The 21,593-nt window shown below is 30.3% G+C and overlaps 2 protein-coding genes and 1 long non-coding RNA gene across 7 annotated transcripts in view; all 3 read right to left on the bottom strand.

Moving 5' to 3' along the window:
* Window positions 1-11,712, bottom strand: part of LOC111636499 (inositol hexakisphosphate and diphosphoinositol-pentakisphosphate kinase-like) — a 40,463-nt gene extending 28,751 nt beyond the window's left edge. For all 5 annotated transcript variants that reach the window (XM_023381765.1, XM_023381764.1, XM_023381762.1 and 2 more), the window contains exons 1-5: window positions 11,498-11,712; window positions 11,069-11,211; window positions 7,915-8,029; window positions 5,736-5,843; window positions 4,232-4,351 (exon numbers count right to left, since the gene is read on the bottom strand). In XM_023381765.1, the coding sequence (XP_023237533.1) occupies window positions 4,232-4,351; window positions 5,736-5,843; window positions 7,915-8,029; window positions 11,069-11,211; window positions 11,498-11,689 (678 nt within the window). In that variant the 5' untranslated portion in view covers window positions 11,690-11,712. The remainder of the gene's footprint in view (window positions 1-4,231; window positions 4,352-5,735; window positions 5,844-7,914; window positions 8,030-11,068; window positions 11,212-11,497) is intronic.
* Window positions 11,713-14,867: 3,155 nt separating this feature from the next.
* On the bottom strand, window positions 14,868-18,721 carry LOC111636501. The gene is made up of 3 exons (XR_002758543.1): window positions 18,585-18,721; window positions 16,406-16,513; window positions 14,868-15,021 (listed from the first exon to the last, which is right to left on the bottom strand). It is a non-coding gene; the product is annotated as an uncharacterized LOC111636501 (long non-coding RNA).
* A 2,453-nt stretch (window positions 18,722-21,174) lies between these two features.
* LOC111636491 (inositol hexakisphosphate and diphosphoinositol-pentakisphosphate kinase-like) overlaps window positions 21,175-21,593 on the bottom strand; it is a 32,328-nt gene continuing 31,909 nt past the window's right edge. Inside the window, exon 7 of the mRNA XM_023381755.1 lies at window positions 21,175-21,410. Within this exon, the coding sequence (XP_023237523.1) occupies window positions 21,175-21,410 (236 nt within the window). The remainder of the gene's footprint in view (window positions 21,411-21,593) is intronic.

Genomic DNA, 21,593 nt, shown 5'->3' on the forward strand with positions numbered 1-21,593 from the left:
TAATAGGATTTTTATTCAGTTTGAAAGTAATTTTTATTTAACCCCTTCCTAAATTCATTATATGCAAAAATCACCTCATAGCTTTCCACGGGTGCCTGTCTATTTTCACTATCCTTTGTAATGAGAAGGATTCTCTCAACCCTAGCAGACTACGTGGCATATACAGTGTTCCTATCTGGAACACCAGATGTAATAGGAACCTTCTGTACAATACATCAGGTCTACTAAATGTTCTATAAAAACCAGAATATAAGAAGATATTTCAGACGTGTAACATGCCAGAACATCCATGGCCCTCTCTACCTATACATGGATCTGGAAATTGTGGTGAACTTTATGCAAGCCAAACATCTCATCATAACATTGCACATGGAACACCTAAGATGGTTGGAGGCCATAGAAATTTTTAAAGCTAACTTTGTATCATCTTGTATAAATTTTAAGAAGGAAATGGTGTTGTTAATGGCTTGGCAGGCTCTGCTTGACACAGCGATATACAGGTATACCTCGCCTTACGTCGGTAATTGGTTCCAGGAGAACAACTTAAGACGAAAAACAACTTAAGTTGTCCCATTTTACTCTGGGAATTATGATGCAAGGGTCTCTTAAAACTGGAGACCTTACTTTAATGTCATCTCTTTTATTTAGAGACTCAACAAGCCTCTTCACCCCTTCTTGAAAGTTACAGTTTATCAACACACCGTCTTTGATTTGACGAGTGGATTTAACCCCAACCCTTAGTTTAGTTAAGTTAACACTGGATTCGAGATCCTGTAACGTGTCGGTGATTGATTTGCTCTCATCTTTATTATAAATCAAAACTACTTTATCGTTCCTTGGAGGGGTCTTAGTTTAAATACGGATGCATGGGTTTTCCCCTTGTTTGAGGCATTGGCTAGACTTTGAGTTTGAGAGGACATCAGTTGCTTAGAGATAGGTTCTTGTTCCTTTAAATCTTTGAAATTTTGGTACAGTATTTGAAACATATCCTGTCCTTTACTGAGATTGATCTCAATAGCTTCTTTTATTGCTCTTTAGAGGTTTCTACTGACCTCCAGTGCAATGATTGCTGCCTCAAGCATCTCGTTGAACAGCTCAGGAGTCAGATGTACGCACCCAGGCATTTTTAAATTTATATCTATATATATTTCTAAGATGTTATTAATATTTAAATATGATTTCTACTGGCTGTGACACTTAGTACTAAAAACACTTCAAAAGAAAACTCACCAGTCGAAAATCACACATCTGCAATGTTCAGCATCCAAAAACTGAAAGGGCTGTGCATCAGAAATGGTGCAGAACACGTCCGATGTGTACTCCATCTCTGACCATGTATTCGAAGCATCCGAGATGTGACACAGTTGACAGCCTGATGGATTTTGCATCTCAGACTGTTTAGCCTACCGGTGGCTGAGTGGATAAAACCAAAGAATGCTAGGAGTCAGTCACAGGTTTATGCTTAACCTATGAGCTGACCATGGGAAGTTTTCTGGGCTTTCTTCACACTTAAACGGGACAGTTTCTGATAAAATGTCCTCCCAAAAGGCAATGCCCAAGCAGATTGCCCATGTGTTGCATTGCCTTATCCCATCAATCAAATCTCAGATTGTTCAAATTATGCACAGATACACAATACACTTGGTCCTTTGTAAAACCCTAAAGAAAAAAGGGCAGTGGGGTAAGATCTGGCAAACATAAAAGCTGAATGAATGGTTCCACTGAATGGTCTTCCAATACACCGTCCAGAAAAGTATTTAGAAACTGTCATACCTGAATTGCAAAATAGGGAGGGACACCATATTGTCAAAATTTGGTACCAGGAGAAATTTGAGGGACAGCATAAACTACAGCAAATCCAAATATCTTACTCCAGTCGTGATCTTGGTGAAAAAGAACAGGCCTATCATCTGGTCCTTCAGTAAAGTCTGTCACATTCAATTTTGGGAGTCTCGACTTCACGATCCTGACGTGGATTTTCACTGCTCCAAATGCAAACATTGTGCACATTTACTTTCTTAGACATGTGATATTTTGCTTCATCACAGAAGCACACAGAGTCTGGGAAAGAACTGGCCTCTTCAATTTTGGCTAACATTTCTTCTGTAAATGCCGTTTGTTTATATCTGTCCTCCAGAAAAATTTGTTGGTGCATCCAAATTTTGTAGGCATGTAGGAGTAATCTTTTTTGTAATTGTCATCATGGACCACAGGGCAAGGAATTTCAAACTCCAAGCTGGCATAACAAATTGACTTCCTTGCACTTCTTTGGAAGGTCATACAAAGCTTTTCCCAGGAAATTTTCCACCGAGTGCTTCCCACATGTGGGCACCGAAGTGTCACTTTCTCTAACTACTTGTCTCACTTGACAATACTAACATAACTGGGATAGTCTACACAACAATATTAAACTGATGCCAAAATTTACATTGAAAGAGCTTCACCGACTTCACCAATAAAAGAACACAGAAAACTTTCTGCCGAGGAATCCATGTCATCATTATTACAATGTAACAATTTTGCCATTGAATGCAAGTGCTAGTAACTATAGTGTGGCATTTCCCAAAAATGGCTAAAAATACCAAATTCCAGTCTGATATGAATAAAATGCAAGTTGTGAATTTTTCTTTTATTATATCCCTAAGCTGAAACACCCTGTATTTATTTATTTATTTTCAAAAATTTTCAGCATTTATATTTCTAGCTTCAGAAGTACTAATAATAATTACAATAGATGAGAGAAAACATTACCTCAAAATTCTGATCCATCAAACAAAACAAATTTTAATGAAAATGAGATTTAAACATAGTATTCTTCTGTTATAGTTATTTATATTTGAGAAAATGACTAATAGTATTCCGAAATTGAAAATAAATTTGAAACATTGAAATAAAATTTTAATTACGATATCTTTACAGCCAAAATAAAATATCTACTATATTCAATAACATTCAAACTATTTTCAAACAATGTAATGAACAATAATTATTTTAAAATTAAAATAATAAATATAATCTGAATTTCCATATCCTACAGTCTTTAAAATTACAGTAAAAATAAAATATACATTTTTTTCCACATTTAGTTCAAGTAAAATATTAAAAAATTAATATTATTTCCTGTTTAATTAATATGTTATCATTCTTAATAATTAGTAGTTTATTTAATACAAAGAATGTAATATGTTACATTCACATTTTAAAATGTTATAATAATAGAATTATTTTTATTTGTGTTATTACAGTGGTATTCAAACTGTATTGCAGAATCCTAAAGTTCTACAAAAGATGTTTATAAGGAACTTTTATTTTCATTAAAAAGTATTGAAAGTAAAATTTCTAAATTGTACCTTTTCTAACTAAAAAGGGATTTATTACTTAAAAAATAAAAATGCATTGAACTCTTTTTCATACGTTCATTTTTAATTACATTTTTTAGAGTTTGGCAAAAGTAATATTGAGGCACGAGGGTTCCATAGATCTTTAAAGTTTAAAGACTGTTGTGTTAGTGTAACGTTACACAGCAGTGTCTTGATTTATACGAGATTGATATATTCAAACGTGTTTTTGTGAATAGAGGGCAGTTAGGTTAATCAGTCCTAGTGTCACTAGATCTCACTCTTAAAACTCCACAAACCGTACTTCTCTGTATTTGGAACGTCAGAAGCTAGAGAACTACAGAATTATACTCATTGTAGAGAATACTGTAGCTTGCATGTATATATTTTTTTTAAAGCGGAGTACTCAATACGGTGTAATAAAACTTTACTTTGTATATATTCAGAAATGCCAAACTAAAACATTATTAGGTAAAATGTTTTAAGCCTAATTAACATTTTTATGTTAACTGTAAACAATTGCATAAGTATATAGACAATCATCTCGGATTACTTGGGAAGAAGCCCAAATTTACACAATATCTGCTGAAATGCAACCCTTGCGTAAAACAAGACATATGACATTTGAAAACACTGTATGTTAGTGTCTGAAAACATCATTTGACTGAAGAAATTTTTACTGAGAATAACCAATACTTTTAAGATAACCAACAAATTATTTAGCATTATTAATTGTAAAAAGTGTATGTCATTTTTGTTTGTTTTATATAATTCAATTCTTAATAAAAACATTATTTTAATATTATTTCTTATCAGAAAAAAAACCTCTTTCTTCATTAAATAAAATAATCTAGAAAATAAATCAACTATGAATATGAAACTTATTTACTTACTGGTCCACTCCTCGACTGAGGTCTAAATCCCGGTCCAGGAGGTAAATTCTTCTGAACGCAACAAACAACGCCAGGACTGAAATGTAATTCAACGTGAAAACGTTCTTCTGAAGTACAGTCCTACATAAATAAAAATTGAACTATGCTAAATTTCAAATTAAAATATAAATTCTCCAAATATAAATAAAATTTTTTTCACTCTATAAAAACTGATTCATACTAAGTTTATCGATACCAAAGAAATTAAATGAAAACTGAATATGAACTAACATTCACTACTAGTAAATATAATCTTTTGGTAGCTTTACAATTTACAAACTCTGAAATTTAAAAATTACTAAATAAATTATTAATTTAAAAATTATTTGCACAAAAGTGGTAACCCTAATAATTGTTTAATTATTAAAATTTACATGCAATTAAGAAAGTAATGAGTTAACAGACAAAAAATTAAACAATCTAGTATTAATAATTAAAACATGGATTGATGGCTCAGAAAATAAGAGTTGAAAAGGTGAGCTATGCATATACATGCCTTTGGTGGATTTGGGAAAAATCATGACGACAGATGATTATGTCTGCACACAGTGTCTTCTACACTTTCTAAAGACAATCTTAGTGACTTTAGATGAATAAAAAGCTATTTGGTAAGTCTGTAATTACAATTCAAAATTGGTATATAACCCACGGGTTATATAGCAATATAACCTGATAACCTACAGGTTATCTACACAAAACTTAGGTATTAATACATTATATTAAATTTTCCTCTTATCCTACAAATATAATTTTAATAGACTTTATTAACTCTTGGTACAATTTTTGATACTCAAAAAAATATTAAAAAATGAATAATACCATTTTGTTTAATATATACAAATAGTATTCTTTTCTCTTGTTTTTTATTTGTCTTACTATTCTTTAAATATTCTAAAGTACATTATTCTAACTCCTCTGCCATAATATAAATTCATAAATGATAAATAACACTTTTTTTTATAGAAGAGTATTGAACTAATTCAACTGAAAAGGGTTCTGATGACACAAAATAGTTTCAAAACTGTTTAATAAATAAAAACACAAGACTTTCATAAAAGAATCTTTAGCACTTGTGAAGGAAGAAGATTTATTACATGAAACCGGGTGTCAGAATATTACTAAGTAAAATGAAAAATAAAAGGAGACACTTTTCTTTTAGAAAGAAATAATTTACATACAAATTTATTTTTTAAAATTTGACTGAAATATGTCACAAAAAATTTTTGAATACTGTTACTGTAATCTATCTTTATGTAAACTGTGATCTTTATGTAATGCTATGATGTAGGTGTATTTATTGAGGTTTCCTCAATAAATACACCTACATCATAGCATTTTTAACAAAAACAAAATATTAAAATTTTTTTTTTTTTAATTTTACAAATATACTGCAACATCAAATGTGATAAATGATTGCATTATTTGTCACATCATTAAATAAATTATATAGAAGAAAATGATTTACTTTTGTAGGATCTTCATACAGCATAATTACTATCTGTGTCATATAATTTAGTTCGGATACGGCACTGACATACTCCATTGCCCTTCGCCACTGTTCGTCTTTACTTTCCTGAAAAATTATATAGGTTATAATTTTATTAACATATTTCAAGTAAATAAAAACGACTTATAAAAAAAATTTTATTTTTCATTCTTATTGAAATATTCCATATTACTTCCAAATTATGAAAAAAATGTGTCTAAGATTTGCTGGCTATATAGAACTAGGGACTTTGCAATTCTATTTATTAATAACATTAATCCAATATTGACTGTACAAAAACGTTCCTCTGAGAGTTATTCATTTTAATAATGTTTTTTTTTCCTGTGTTTGCATTCAAATACAAATTGGAGCATCAGTCATATACGATACTTAGGAAAAATGAAGTTATTTTATGATGATTATCAAGAAAATGTTTATGCAATTACTTCTTTTTCTTTCTGCATTCTGACAAGAAATTGAGAACATATGAATTTCCATCACAGCAACAACAACAAAAACAACACCACCCAGAAAAAAAATAGTGATAAAAACAGGATGATGATTGTTTTATCCTTGTGGCAAAGATGAAAAAGAAGAGAAGAAAAGGATCTTTGGAACAATGAAAAGATTTTGAAAGCTCTGAACTCAAGATTGATATGTGGATGAAGTGCAATACTAATGAAATCAATGACATGGCAGTCTTCAATTTGAAGGGCTAGCATGTTATACTATTGTCATTGCACAAATTTATAGAATTTACTATAATTCTACAAACTATTTCTTTTTCTTAATGTTAAGCTTAAAAATAAATCAGGTTTAAATTGGTATAATAAATGCTCTTTGTTCAGTGTTTTATAAAATATAGTAGCACTCCTACTATGAACAGGTTAGGGTTCCTGAGTTTTTGACTTACGTGAAGGTTTTGCAGTTTTTTGAGGTGTTTCAACTATAGTTTTTTCACCTAACACACTTAGTTTTATAATGTCAAGTTTAGTTTTCATGGTAATAGAGTAACACTTCTTGCATTTATCTCCACTTCTAGATTTACTATTATGTTATGGATACATTTTTGAAGTAATAATTGTGAAAGTTTATAAAAGTTGTAAATGCTAGCAAAAAATGCCATTACTCCAACATTCCCGACTTTGACACCACCTCACTAATGGCAATGGAACCTCAGAATTTGCACGAAAATGAAAAATTACCATATGCAATAGAAATAAACCCAAATTAATTATTTATTAAAAATTTATTTATTACTGGCCAAAGACCGACTTCAATGCCATCCAATGACTGGCAAGAAAACTTCAGAATCCATGTGAAATTTAAATTTTCGACACAGGTTAAACTGTATGTAGGGGAGCTCCTGTACTTTTCAAATTTTTATTTATGATTTATAAATACAAAACTAACAAACTTTGTCTTGTTTGTAAAAAAATCACTTTTGTTTATGACAATATTTTTGTCTGTCAATGACAACAACAGACAAAAATATTCTAAATGTACAGTACTTTCAAAACTAAATCCTGTTGTGAATTCACTAGAGTTGAATTATATGAAAAGTGTCACAAAAGATATAACTTAACTAGATATGCAAATCTATCAGTTACTTTAATCTTGTAATCTGAAATTGCTAGCTAAACGTAAATACAGCTGAAATGATAAAAGTTTGAATAACAAAGTTCAAAGGATAAATTTTTGATTAAATCAAATTTTTGACCATACAAATAATTTTAGGTCAGTTTAAAATCCTTTTTTTTAATATTCCAGCTACGGACAGATGAAATATTAAAAAAGGATTTTAAACTAACCTAAAATTATTTGTATGGTCGAAAATTTGTTTTAATAAAAAAACTTATTTTAATCTCAATGTTTTTAATGTCATGTTTCTTTCATGCTTATCCCAAACATTTCTTTAATTATCAAGAATCCAATAATCAATAAAAATAAATAATTACAATGTTTAACGTGTAAGTAGTCTGTTAAAAAGTTAACTTAGACACTTTAAAAAAGTGCAAAATAAAGCCAAAATTCATGCTAGCTAACAATTTACTTGACACAGAATTTTAATCTTTTATTTTGCTATTCTAAGATTTTTCTAATTTATAGGCATAAAAAATATTGAATTGTGTGTTTAATTTATTTGATATAAACTTACGTCTATTAATCCACCGTAACGAAGGACCGTCAAAAGTGAATGAATGTGGCTTTCGCTGGTAAAATAAAGCCGAGTGCGAACGTGCCGTTCGGGTGAAGAAACTCCATGAGAATACCTAAATTAGCAATCGTATGTACATGAAGTAATAATGACTGATCATTAAAGTAGAAATTACACAAAAAATTATGCATTTAATAATAAAATAAATAAAAAAAATTAATGCAATTATTAATTGGTAACGTATTAAATACTTTGATTAAAGATACGTCATACTAATCTTGTATAGCTTTGCAATTACTATTTAAAAAATGTAGCACAAACGTTTGACAAGTTTTTCTAGTGCAATTACAATTTTTAACCATTCAGGTCTCCAATGCTTCTATCTGTGCTAACCGAGGGGGCTGAAGCGGAGAGCTTCTCCCCACTTACCGGCTTGGCTGTCAGGAAATGGCTATAGGAGGGCTAAAGGAGTGGGAGGCGTAATGAAGTCATGATGAGATGTCGGAAGTACTTAACAAGAGTCATTAAATTAGGAATAACATATTTAATATAAACATAAAAATAATACAATTACACATTAATTCTAAACAATATGAAAGCGATAATTATAATAAATTCCGAGTCGCGACAATATCAGACAACCGATGTCCGTCTATCCCGTAAGTGAGACCGTCGAAGGTCCTCGACACTAAATATGACTAAGTCCTAGCAAAAGGAACAGAACAAATAATTTCTAAGTCCCGAGTAAGTCGAGAGACAATATGATCTAAGTCCCGAGTATACCGAGAGACGAATAATTTCTAAGTTCGAGTATATCGAGAGACAATAATTTCTAAGTCCGAGTATATCGAGAGAGAGTGAAGTAAAAACAATCTAAGTATTTACCTCTTTAGGTCGACGATCAGAAACCTTGAAGTCCTTCCAGAGTAGACGCTTGTAGTCTTCTTTCTCCGATGATCGCCTCAAGACCTCCGATCATTCCCCTTTTATACTTTTTTAGCATGGGAAATCTCGGGGACTCCGTTGACGTAATATGTCACTTCTCCCGATTTATGACAGTCTCCCCCGTCATGGGTGACGACAATGCAGACATCGCTCGACCAATTAATGTTAAATTCGTCATCACCTGGGGAGATGACTGACCATTTTAGGTAATGTTTCTCACCATACGAGTGACCCTTGTAGGTGACCTCTTGTCCACCCTCAATACAAGAACACCCGTCCGCCTCCGTCAACTGGACACCCACAGGAGACTACTCTATTACAAGGTGTCTGCGGTGTGACCAATTAGCAAAAACAAACAAACACCCCGGGGAGAGGGGAGTTCTTCTGCGGTCGCCTCGGACAACGTCGTCCCAGGGATGACCTTCTTGACAGACGAATTACGCAGTTCATTATCCGGGGTCTATTCCTCGGGTAACGGGGTGAGAACGGGAGAAATAACGGAAATAATGATGAAAGAAATATAACTTGTTACGTATTTAATAAAAATTCTCATACGATAGTCAGATTTTTCACATATCTTTGGAATTTATTTTTTAAAATTTCAAAATTTTAATCTCCAAACAATGTGTGCCTGTGCCAGTTGTTAAAGCATTGCGTCATAAATTTATAAAACATTTGGAGATTCGAATTTTGAAATTTTAAAAAATAAATTCCGAAGATAGAAGCATTGGAGACCTGAATGGTTAAAAATCAGAATCGCACCAGAATAACTTATAAAACACCTGAGGAAGACCCTAGAAGTGGGTTGAAAACGTTTGTGTTACGTTTTTTAAGTAGTAACTGCAAAGTTATACAAGGTTAGTATGACGTATCTGTAATTATTGCTTTGTTTACTAGATGGATTTGATACTTTTATTAAACCACTGAGAAATGTTTATACTATCTCTTCATGATTTTAATTTTATCCAGATATTTAGTGTTACCAGAATAATATTAAGAATTCCATTAGGAATAAAGAATGTCCAAAAATTTATGGCTTATAATATAATGTATTCTCAAAAGAAAAAATATTGTTATTTTGTTCCAATTTAAGCTTTTTATCTAGCTATTAGTATAAAGTTATACGGAAACTAATGAAAAGAAATTTAAAAAGATGTTCTTAAACTTCAATGTTGAATATTTGTCTAACAAACTGTGTCATTTGAAAATATTACCATGTAAATTAAACACTTTCAAACTTGCTTCTCTATTGCTCTGTCATGTATGATAGTTATACAAATATTATTTGTATAACTATAATATATTTTTTTTCTACCATTTGTTAACTAAAAGTTACTTTAACATAGTCCAAAAGGTAATCTGACAATGTTTAGTGAAGTTTGATTAATTACCTTGTACTTTAGGATCCTCTTTCATCTTTTTAATTAGATGATTTAACATAAACTGTATATAATTTTGTAATCATTCTGTGAACAAATTTTTGAGATACACTAAACCCTCACTAAGTTGAACTGCATTAACTCTAAGCTGTTTACAGGTTCTGATCATAGTATGTAGGGTTTTCTGTAAAATAAAGTCTTGTTAAGTTGAAATTGTTGGTAATTTTTAACTCTACCATATCTTCCTGTTTACCCTCCATACTTTGATGGGATGTTGATTTTCATTTTACATTATATTCCATGTGAATATAGACGATGAAGATAAATACTATGGCTTTGTTTTGAACACAACACTACCGTGTCATTACAACCTCACAATGGCATCTTTTTATTGACACAGTATGATTGTTACTGGAATTCTAATTGGGACACAAGGAGGCGTCCAAACAACACACTCAAAGTTGCCACAAACTGTATATAATTTTGTAATCATTCTGTAAACAAATTTTTGAGATACATCTTGATAATGGGAAATTTATGGCCACAGAAAAATTTGAGAAAATTGTGTATGAAACTTGTGAACTTGAAACTCTAACTCAAAATCTATTTTTAACTTCTTAAACTTCAACTTACCATAGTTTTATTGTATTTCAATAATTCTCTGAAGACAAAACATTCTTAGCAGATAATTTGTAATTTGTATGTAAAAATTACATGCACATAAATTTTTGATCAAACTATCATAAAGGCTCATTGAAAACAAGGGGGAAAAATCGAAGTTCAGTAGCAGATTTATATTATTTATAGTCAATAGTAATTAAGTTACTTACATAGGATTTAATCTATTTACAGTTTCTGTATCTTCTTCAGTTGGATCGATATTTCTGTGAAGATCTGCACGTATTTTTTTCAACAGAGGAGTGCAAATGCCTAATCCGATTGTTAATTTTTCTTGTTCGGTGATACCATATTCCTAAATAAATAATTAAGTTAAAAAATTTGTTATTGAGTTACTACTGGTAAAGAAACATATTTCAAAATATCAAACTTTCAAAAAGATGACTTAAAGCTTAGATTAAATGAAATATTAAATTTTAAACCTATATTTATCAAGAATGAATATTTAAAGTATGTGTACTAAAAGATTATTTTTTCTTTGAATGTAAAACTACTTCCCTTCATTACAATAAATATTTACTTTTGATTAAAAACAAAGCATAAAAATTACGACTTAAATTAAAAAATTAAGATTATAATACCTGAGGAATGACAATATCTGCTAAAGCTTTTGCATATATATATAATTCTTCTGAATGTGTAAACTGCAAAGTATGCTGGTTGTGTTGTAGGTCATATTTAATGCAATCGTATATATCTGGAATCTTGCTAATGTCAAATTTTTCATTTTTCAATTTAAAATCCTTTTCTAATTTTGCCCAGCGACGCTGCATCAAGTCCCACGTTTCGCCATGATATAATGGTGACTCTAAACAAATAATATAAATACTAAACATGTATTTTTATTATAATTTGTAGGACACATTATTTATACTGGCTTTAATTGTTTTATTTTTTCAAATATTTATTTGTATAACTATCATATATATTTTTTTTCTACCATTTGTTAANACAGTACTAAAAACACTTCAAAAGAAAACTCACCAGTCGAAAATCACACATCTGCAATGTTCAGCATCCAAAAACTGAAAGGGCTGTGCATCAGAAATGGTGCAGAACACGTCCGATGTGTACTCCATCTCTGACCATGTATTCGAAGCATCCGAGATGTGACACAGTTGACAGCCTGATGGATTTTGCATCTCAGACTGTTTAGCCTACCGGTGGCTGAGTGGATAAAACCAAAGAATGCTAGGAGTCAGTCACAGGTTTATGCTTAACCTATGAGCTGACCATGGGAAGTTTTCTGGGCTTTCTTCACACTTAAACGGGACAGTTTCTGATAAAATGTCCTCCCAAAAGGCAATGCCCAAGCAGATTGCACATGTGTTGCATTGCCTTATCCCATCAATCAAATCTCAGATTGTTCAAATTATGCACAGATACACAATACACTTGGTCCTTTGTAAAACCCTAAAGAAAAAAGGGCAGTGGGGTAAGATCTGGCAAACATAAAAGCTGAATGAATGGTTCCACTGAATGGTCTTCCAATACACCGTCCAGAAAAGTATTTAGAAACTGTCATACCTGAATTGCAAAATAGGGAGGGACACCATATTGTCAAAATTTGGTACCAGGAGAAATTTGAGGGACAGCATAAACTACAGCAAATCCAAATATCTTACTCCAGTCGTGATCTTGGTGAAAAAGAACAGGCCTATCATCTGGTCCTTCAGTAAAGTCTGTCACATTCAATTTTGGGAGTCTCGACTTCACGATCCTGACGTGGATTTTCACTGCTCCAAATGCAAACATTGTGCACATTTACTTTCTTAGACATGTGATATTTTGCTTCATCACAGAAGCACACAGAGTCTGGGAAAGAACTGGCCTCTTCAATTTTGGCTAACATTTCTTCTGTAAATGCCGTTTGTTTATATCTGTCCTCCAGAAAAATTTGTTGGTGCATCCAAATTTTGTAGGCATGTAGGAGTAATCTTTTTTGTAATTGTCATCATGGACCACAGGGCAAGGAATTTCAAACTCCAAGCTGGCATAACAAATTGACTTCCTTGCACTTCTTTGGAAGGTCATACAAAGCTTTTCCCAGGAAATTTTCCACCGAGTGCTTCCCACATGTGGGCACCGAAGTGTCACTTTCTCTAACTACTTGTCTCACTTGACAATACTAACATAACTGGGATAGTCTACACAACAATATTAAACTGATGCCAAAATTTACATTGAAAGAGCTTCACCGACTTCACCAATAAAAGAACACAGAAAACTTTCTGCCGAGGAATCCATGTCATCATTATTACAATGTAACAATTTTGCCATTGAATGCAAGTGCTAGTAACTATAGTGTGGCATTTCCCAAAAATGGCTAAAAATACCAAATTCCAGTCTGATATGAATAAAATGCAAGTTGTGAATTTTTCTTTTATTATATCCCTAAGCTGAAACACCCTGTATTTATTTATTTATTTTCAAAAATTTTCAGCATTTATATTTCTAGCTTCAGAAGTACTAATAATAATTACAATAGATGAGAGAAAACATTACCTCAAAATTCTGATCCATCAAACAAAACAAATTTTAATGAAAATGAGATTTAAACATAGTATTCTTCTGTTATAGTTATTTATATTTGAGAAAATGACTAATAGTATTCCGAAATTGAAAATAAATTTGAAACATTGAAATAAAATTTTAATTACGATATCTTTACAGCCAAAATAAAATATCTACTATATTCAATAACATTCAAACTATTTTCAAACAATGTAATGAACAATAATTATTTTAAAATTAAAATAATAAATATAATCTGAATTTCCATATCCTACAGTCTTTAAAATTACAGTAAAAATAAAATATACATTTTTTTCCACATTTAGTTCAAGTAAAATATTAAAAAATTAATATTATTTCCTGTTTAATTAATATGTTATCATTCTTAATAATTAGTAGTTTATTTAATACAAAAAATGTAATATGTTACATTCACATTTTAAAATGTTATAATAATAGAATTATTTTTATTTGTGTTATTACAGTGGTATTCAAACTGTATTGCAGAATCCTAAAGTTCTACAAAAGATGTTTATAAGGAACTTTTATTTTCATTAAAAAGTATTGAAAGTAAAATTTCTAAATTGTACCTTTTCTAACTAAAAAGGGATTTATTACTTAAAAAATAAAAATGCATTGAACTCTTTTTCATACGTTCATTTTTAATTACATTTTTTAGAGTTTGGCAAAAGTAATATTGAGGCACGAGGGTTCCATAGATCTTTAAAGTTTAAAGACTGTTGTGTTAGTGTAACGTTACACAGCAGTGTCTTGATTTATACGAGATTGATATATTCAAACGTGTTTTTGTGAATAGAGGGCAGTTAGGTTAATCAGTCCTAGTGTCACTAGATCTCACTCTTAAAACTCCACAAACCGTACTTCTCTGTATTTGGAACGTCAGAAGCTAGAGAACTACAGAATTATACTCATTGTAGAGAATACTGTAGCTTGCATGTATATATTTTTTTTAAAGCGGAGTACTCAATACGGTGTAATAAAACTTTACTTTGTATATATTCAGAAATGCCAAACTAAAACATTATTAGGTAAAATGTTTTAAGCCTAATTAACATTTTTATGTTAACTGTAAACAATTGCATAAGTATATAGACAATCATCTCGGATTACTTGGGAAGAAGCCCAAATTTACACAATATCTGCTGAAATGCAACCCTTGCGTAAAACAAGACATATGACATTTGAAAACACTGTATGTTAGTGTCTGAAAACATCATTTGACTGAAGAAATTTTTACTGAGAATAACCAATACTTTTAAGATAACCAACAAATTATTTAGCATTATTAATTGTAAAAAGTGTATGTCATTTTTGTTTGTTTTATATAATTCAATTCTTAATAAAAACATTATTTTAATATTATTTCTTATCAGAAAAAAAACCTCTTTCTTCATTAAATAAAATAATCTAGAAAATAAATCAACTATGAATATGAAACTTATTTACTTACTGGTCCACTCCTCGACTGAGGTCTAAATCCCGGTCCAGGAGGTAAATTCTTCTGAACGCAACAAACAACGCCAGGACTGAAATGTAATTCAACGTGAAAACGTTCTTCTGAAGTACAGTCCTACATAAATAAAAATTGAACTATGCTAAATTTCAAATTAAAATATAAATTCTCCAAATATAAATAAAATTTTTTTCACTCTATAAAAACTGATTCATACTAAGTTTATCGATACCAAAGAAATTAAATGAAAACTGAATATGAACTAACATTCACTACTAGTAAATATAATCTTTTGGTAGCTTTACAATTTACAAACTCTGAAATTTAAAAATTACTAAATAAATTATTAATTTAAAAATTATTTGCACAAAAGTGGTAACCCTAATAATTGTTTAATTATTAAAATTTACATGCAATTAAGAAAGTAATGAGTTAACAGACAAAAAATTAAACAATCTAGTATTAATAATTAAAACATGGATTGATGGCTCAGAAAATAAGAGTTGAAAAGGTGAGCTATGCATATACATGCCTTTGGTGGATTTGGGAAAAATCATGACGACAGATGATTATGTCTGCACACAGTGTCTTCTACACTTTCTAAAGACAATCTTAGTGACTTTAGATGAATAAAAAGCTATTTGGTAAGTCTGTAATTACAATTCAAAATTGGTATATAACCCACGGGTTATATAGCAATATAACCTGATAACCTACAGGTTATCTACACAAAACTTAGGTATTAATACATTATATTAAATTTTCCTCTTATCCTACAAATATAATTTTAATAGACTTTATTAACTCTTGGTACAATTTTTGATACTCAAAAAAATATTAAAAAATGAATAATACCATTTTGTTTAATATATACAAATAGTATTCTTTTCTCTTGTTTTTTATTTGTCTTACTATTCTTTAAATATTCTAAAGTACATTATTCTAACTCCTCTGCCATAATATAAATTCATAAATGATAAATAACACTTTTTTTTATAGAAGAGTATTGAACTAATTCAACTGAAAAGGGTTCTGATGACACAAAATAGTTTCAAAACTGTTTAATAAATAAAAACACAAGACTTTCATAAAAGAATCTTTAGCACTTGTGAAGGAAGAAGATTTATTACATGAAACCGGGTGTCAGAATATTACTAAGTAAAATGAAAAATAAAAGGAGACACTTTTCTTTTAGAAAGAAATAATTTACATACAAATTTATTTTTTAAAATTTGACTGAAATATGTCACAAAAAATTTTTGAATACTGTTACTGTAATCTATCTTTATGTAAACTGTGATCTTTATGTAATGCTATGATGTAGGTGTATTTATTGAGGTTTCCTCAATAAATACACCTACATCATAGCATTTTTAACAAAAACAAAATATTAAAATTTTTTTTTTTTTAATTTTACAAATATACTGCAACATCAAATGTGATAAATGATTGCATTATTTGTCACATCATTAAATAAATTATATAGAAGAAAATGATTTACTTTTGTAGGATCTTCATACAGCATAATTACTATCTGTGTCATATAATTTAGTTCGGATACGGCACTGACATACTCCATTGCCCTTCGCCACTGTTCGTCTTTACTTTCCTGAAAAATTATATAGGTTATAATTTTATTAACATATTTCAAGTAAATAAAAACGACTTATAAAAAAAATTTTATTTTTCATTCTTATTGAAATATTCCATATTACTTCCAAATTATGAAAAAAATGTGTCTAAGATTTGCTGGCTATATAGAACTAGGGACTTTGCAATTCTATTTATTAATAACATTAATCCAATATTGACTGTACAAAAACGTTCCTCTGAGAGTTATTCATTTTAATAATGTTTTTTTTTCCTGTGTTTGCATTCAAATACAAATTGGAGCATCAGTCATATACGATACTTAGGAAAAATGAAGTTATTTTATGATGATTATCAAGAAAATGTTTATGCAATTACTTCTTTTTCTTTCTGCATTCTGACAAGAAATTGAGAACATATGAATTTCCATCACAGCAACAACAACAAAAACAACACCACCCAGAAAAAAAATAGTGATAAAAACAGGATGATGATTGTTTTATCCTTGTGGCAAAGATGAAAAAGAAGAGAAGAAAAGGATCTTTGGAACAATGAAAAGATTTTGAAAGCTCTGAACTCAAGATTGATATGTGGATGAAGTGCAATACTAATGAAATCAATGACATGGCAGTCTTCAATTTGAAGGGCTAGCATGTTATACTATTGTCATTGCACAAATTTATAGAATTTACTATAATTCTACAAACTATTTCTTTTTCTTAATGTTAAGCTTAAAAATAAATCAGGTTTAAATTGGTATAATAAATGCTCTTTGTTCAGTGTTTTATAAAATATAGTAGCACTCCTACTATGAACAGGTTAGGGTTCCTGAGTTTTTGACTTACGTGAAGGTTTTGCAGTTTTTTGAGGTGTTTCAACTATAGTTTTTTCACCTAACACACTTAGTTTTATAATGTCAAGTTTAGTTTTCATGGTAATAGAGTAACACTTCTTGCATTTATCTCCACTTCTAGATTTACTATTATGTTATGGATACATTTTTGAAGTAATAATTGTGAAAGTTTATAAAAGTTGTAAATGCTAGCAAAAAATGCCATTACTCCAACATTCCCGACTTTGACACCACCTCACTAATGGCAATGGAACCTCAGAATTTGCACGAAAATGAAAAATTACCATATGCAATAGAAATAAACCCAAATTAATTATTTATTAAAAATTTATTTATTACTGGCCAAAGACCGACTTCAATGCCATCCAATGACTGGCAAGAAAACTTCAGAATCCATGTGAAATTTAAATTTTCGACACAGGTTAAACTGTATGTAGGGGAGCTCCTGTACTTTTCAAATTTTTATTTATGATTTATAAATACAAAACTAACAAACTTTGTCTTGTTTGTAAAAAAATCACTTTTGTTTATGACAATATTTTTGTCTGTCAATGACAACAACAGACAAAAATATTCTAAATGTACAGTACTTTCAAAACTAAATCCTGTTGTGAATTCACTAGAGTTGAATTATATGAAAAGTGTCACAAAAGATATAACTTAACTAGATATGCAAATCTATCAGTTACTTTAATCTTGTAATCTGAAATTGCTAGCTAAACGTAAATACAGCTGAAATGATAAAAGTTTGAATAACAAAGTTCAAAGGATAAATTTTTGATTAAATCAAATTTTTGACCATACAAATAATTTTAGGTCAGTTTAAAATCCTTTTTTTTAATATTCCAGCTACGGACAGATGAAATATTAAAAAAGGATTTTAAACTAACCTAAAATTATTTGTATGGTCGAAAATTTGTTTTAATAAAAAAACTTATTTTAATCTCAATGTTTTTAATGTCATGTTTCTTTCATGCTTATCCCAAACATTTCTTTAATTATCAAGAATCCAATAATCAATAAAAATAAATAATTACAATGTTTAACGTGTAAGTAGTCTGTTAAAAAGTTAACTTAGACACTTTAAAAAAGTGCAAAATAAAGCCAAAATTCATGCTAGCTAACAATTTACTTGACACAGAATTTTAATCTTTTATTTTGCTATTCTAAGATTTTTCTAATTTATAGGCATAAAAAATATTGAATTGTGTGTTTAATTTATTTGATATAAACTTACGTCTATTAATCCACCGTAACGAAGGACCGTCAAAAGTGAATGAATGTGGCTTTCGCTGGTAAAATAAAGCCGAGTGCGAACGTGCCGTTCGGGTGAAGAAACTCCATGAGAATACCTAAATTAGCAATCGTATGTACATGAAGTAATAATGACTGATCATTAAAGTAGAAATTACACAAAAAATTATGCATTTAATAATAAAATAAATAAAAAAAATTAATGCAATTATTAATTGGTAACGTATTAAATACTTTGATTAAAGATACGTCATACTAATCTTGTATAGCTTTGCAATTACTATTTAAAAAATGTAGCACAAACGTTTGACAAGTTTTTCTAGTGCAATTACAATTTTTAACCATTCAGGTCTCCAATGCTTCTATCTGTGCTAACCGAGGGGGCTGAAGCGGAGAGCTTCTCCCCACTTACCGGCTTGGCTGTCAGGAAATGGCTATAGGAGGGCTAAAGGAGTGGGAGGCGTAATGAAGTCATGATGAGATGTCGGAAGTACTTAACAAGAGTCATTAAATTAGGAATAACATATTTAATATAAACATAAAAATAATACAATTACACATTAATTCTAAACAATATGAAAGCGATAATTATAATAAATTCCGAGTCGCGACAATATCAGACAACCGATGTCCGTCTATCCCGTAAGTGAGACCGTCGAAGGTCCTCGACACTAAATATGACTAAGTCCTAGCAAAAGGAACAGAACAAATAATTTCTAAGTCCCGAGTAAGTCGAGAGACAATATGATCTAAGTCCCGAGTATACCGAGAGACGAATAATTTCTAAGTTCGAGTATATCGAGAGACAATAATTTCTAAGTCCGAGTATATCGAGAGAGAGTGAAGTAAAAACAATCTAAGTATTTACCTCTTTAGGTCGACGATCAGAAACCTTGAAGTCCTTCCAGAGTAGACGCTTGTAGTCTTCTTTCTCCGATGATCGCCTCAAGACCTCCGATCATTCCCCTTTTATACTTTTTTAGCATGGGAAATCTCGGGGACTCCGTTGACGTAATATGTCACTTCTCCCGATTTATGACAGTCTCCCCCGTCATGGGTGACGACAATGCAGACATCGCTCGACCAATTAATGTTAAATTCGTCATCACCTGGGGAGATGACTGACCATTTTAGGTAATGTTTCTCACCATACGAGTGACCCTTGTAGGTGACCTCTTGTCCACCCTCAATACAAGAACACCCGTCCGCCTCCGTCAACTGGACACCCACAGGAGACTACTCTATTACAAGGTGTCTGCGGTGTGACCAATTAGCAAAAACAAACAAACACCCCGGGGAGAGGGGAGTTCTTCTGCGGTCGCCTCGGACAACGTCGTCCCAGGGATGACCTTCTTGACAGACGAATTACGCAGTTCATTATCCGGGGTCTATTCCTCGGGTAACGGGGTGAGAACGGGAGAAATAACGGAAATAATGATGAAAGAAATATAACTTGTTACGTATTTAATAAAAATTCTCATACGATAGTCAGATTTTTCACATATCTTTGGAATTTATTTTTTAAAATTTCAAAATTTTAATCTCCAAACAATGTGTGCCTGTGCCAGTTGTTAAAGCATTGCGTCATAAATTTATAAAACATTTGGAGATTCGAATTTTGAAATTTTAAAAAATAAATTCCGAAGATAGAAGCATTGGAGACCTGAATGGTTAAAAATCAGAATCGCACCAGAATAACTTATAAAACACCTGAGGAAGACCCTAGAAGTGGGTTGAAAACGTTTGTGTTACGTTTTTTAAGTAGTAACTGCAAAGTTATACAAGGTTAGTATGACGTATCTGTAATTATTGCTTTGTTTACTAGATGGATTTGATACTTTTATTAAACCACTGAGAAATGTTTATACTATCTCTTCATGATTTTAATTTTATCCAGATATTTAGTGTTACCAGAATAATATTAAGAATTCCATTAGGAATAAAGAATGTCCAAAAATTTATGGCTTATAATATAATGTATTCTCAAAAGAAAAAATATTGTTATTTTGTTCCAATTTAAGCTTTTTATCTAGCTATTAGTATAAAGTTATACGGAAACTAATGAAAAGAAATTTAAAAAGATGTTCTTAAACTTCAATGTTGAATATTTGTCTAACAAACTGTGTCATTTGAAAATATTACCATGTAAATTAAACACTTTCAAACTTGCTTCTCTATTGCTCTGTCATGTATGATAGTTATACAAATATTATTTGTATAACTATCATACATGATAGTTATACAAATAATATTTGTATAACAATATATTTGTTATACAAGAAATTTAAAAAGATGTTCTTAAACTTCAACGTTGAATATTTGTCTAACAAACTGTGTCATTTGAAAATATTACCATGTAAATTAAACACTTTCAAACTTGCTTCTCTATTGCTCTGTCATGTATGATAGTTATACAAATATTATTTGTATAACTATAATATATTTTTNAAAGTATGTGTACTAAAAGATTATTTTTTCTTTGAATGTAAAACTACTTCCCTTCATTACAATAAATATTTACTTTTGATTAAAAACAAAGCATAAAAATTACGACTTAAATTAAAAAATTAAGATTATAATACCTGAGGAATGACAATATCTGCTAAAGCTTTTGCATATATATATAATTCTTCTGAATGTGTAAACTGCAAAGTATGCTGGTTGTGTTGTAGGTCATATTTAATGCAATCGTATATATCTGGAATCTTGCTAATGTCAAATTTTTCATTTTTCAATTTAAAATCCTTTTCTAATTTTGCCCAGCGACGCTGCATCAAGTCCCACGTTTCGCCGTGATATAATGGTGACTCTAAACAAATAATATAAATACTAAACATGTATTTTTATTATAATTTGTAGGACACATTATTTATACTGGCTTTAATTGTTTTATTTTTTCAAATATTTATTTGTATAACTATCATATATATTTTTTTTCTACCATTTGTTAACTAAAAGTTACTTTAACATAGTCCAAAAGGTAATCTGACAA

The sequence above is a fragment of the Centruroides sculpturatus genome, unplaced genomic scaffold (assembly GCF_000671375.1).
Source record: "Centruroides sculpturatus isolate CEXI.00-Female unplaced genomic scaffold, Cexi_2.0 scaffold1108, whole genome shotgun sequence".
Taxonomy (NCBI): domain Eukaryota; kingdom Metazoa; phylum Arthropoda; class Arachnida; order Scorpiones; family Buthidae; genus Centruroides; species Centruroides sculpturatus.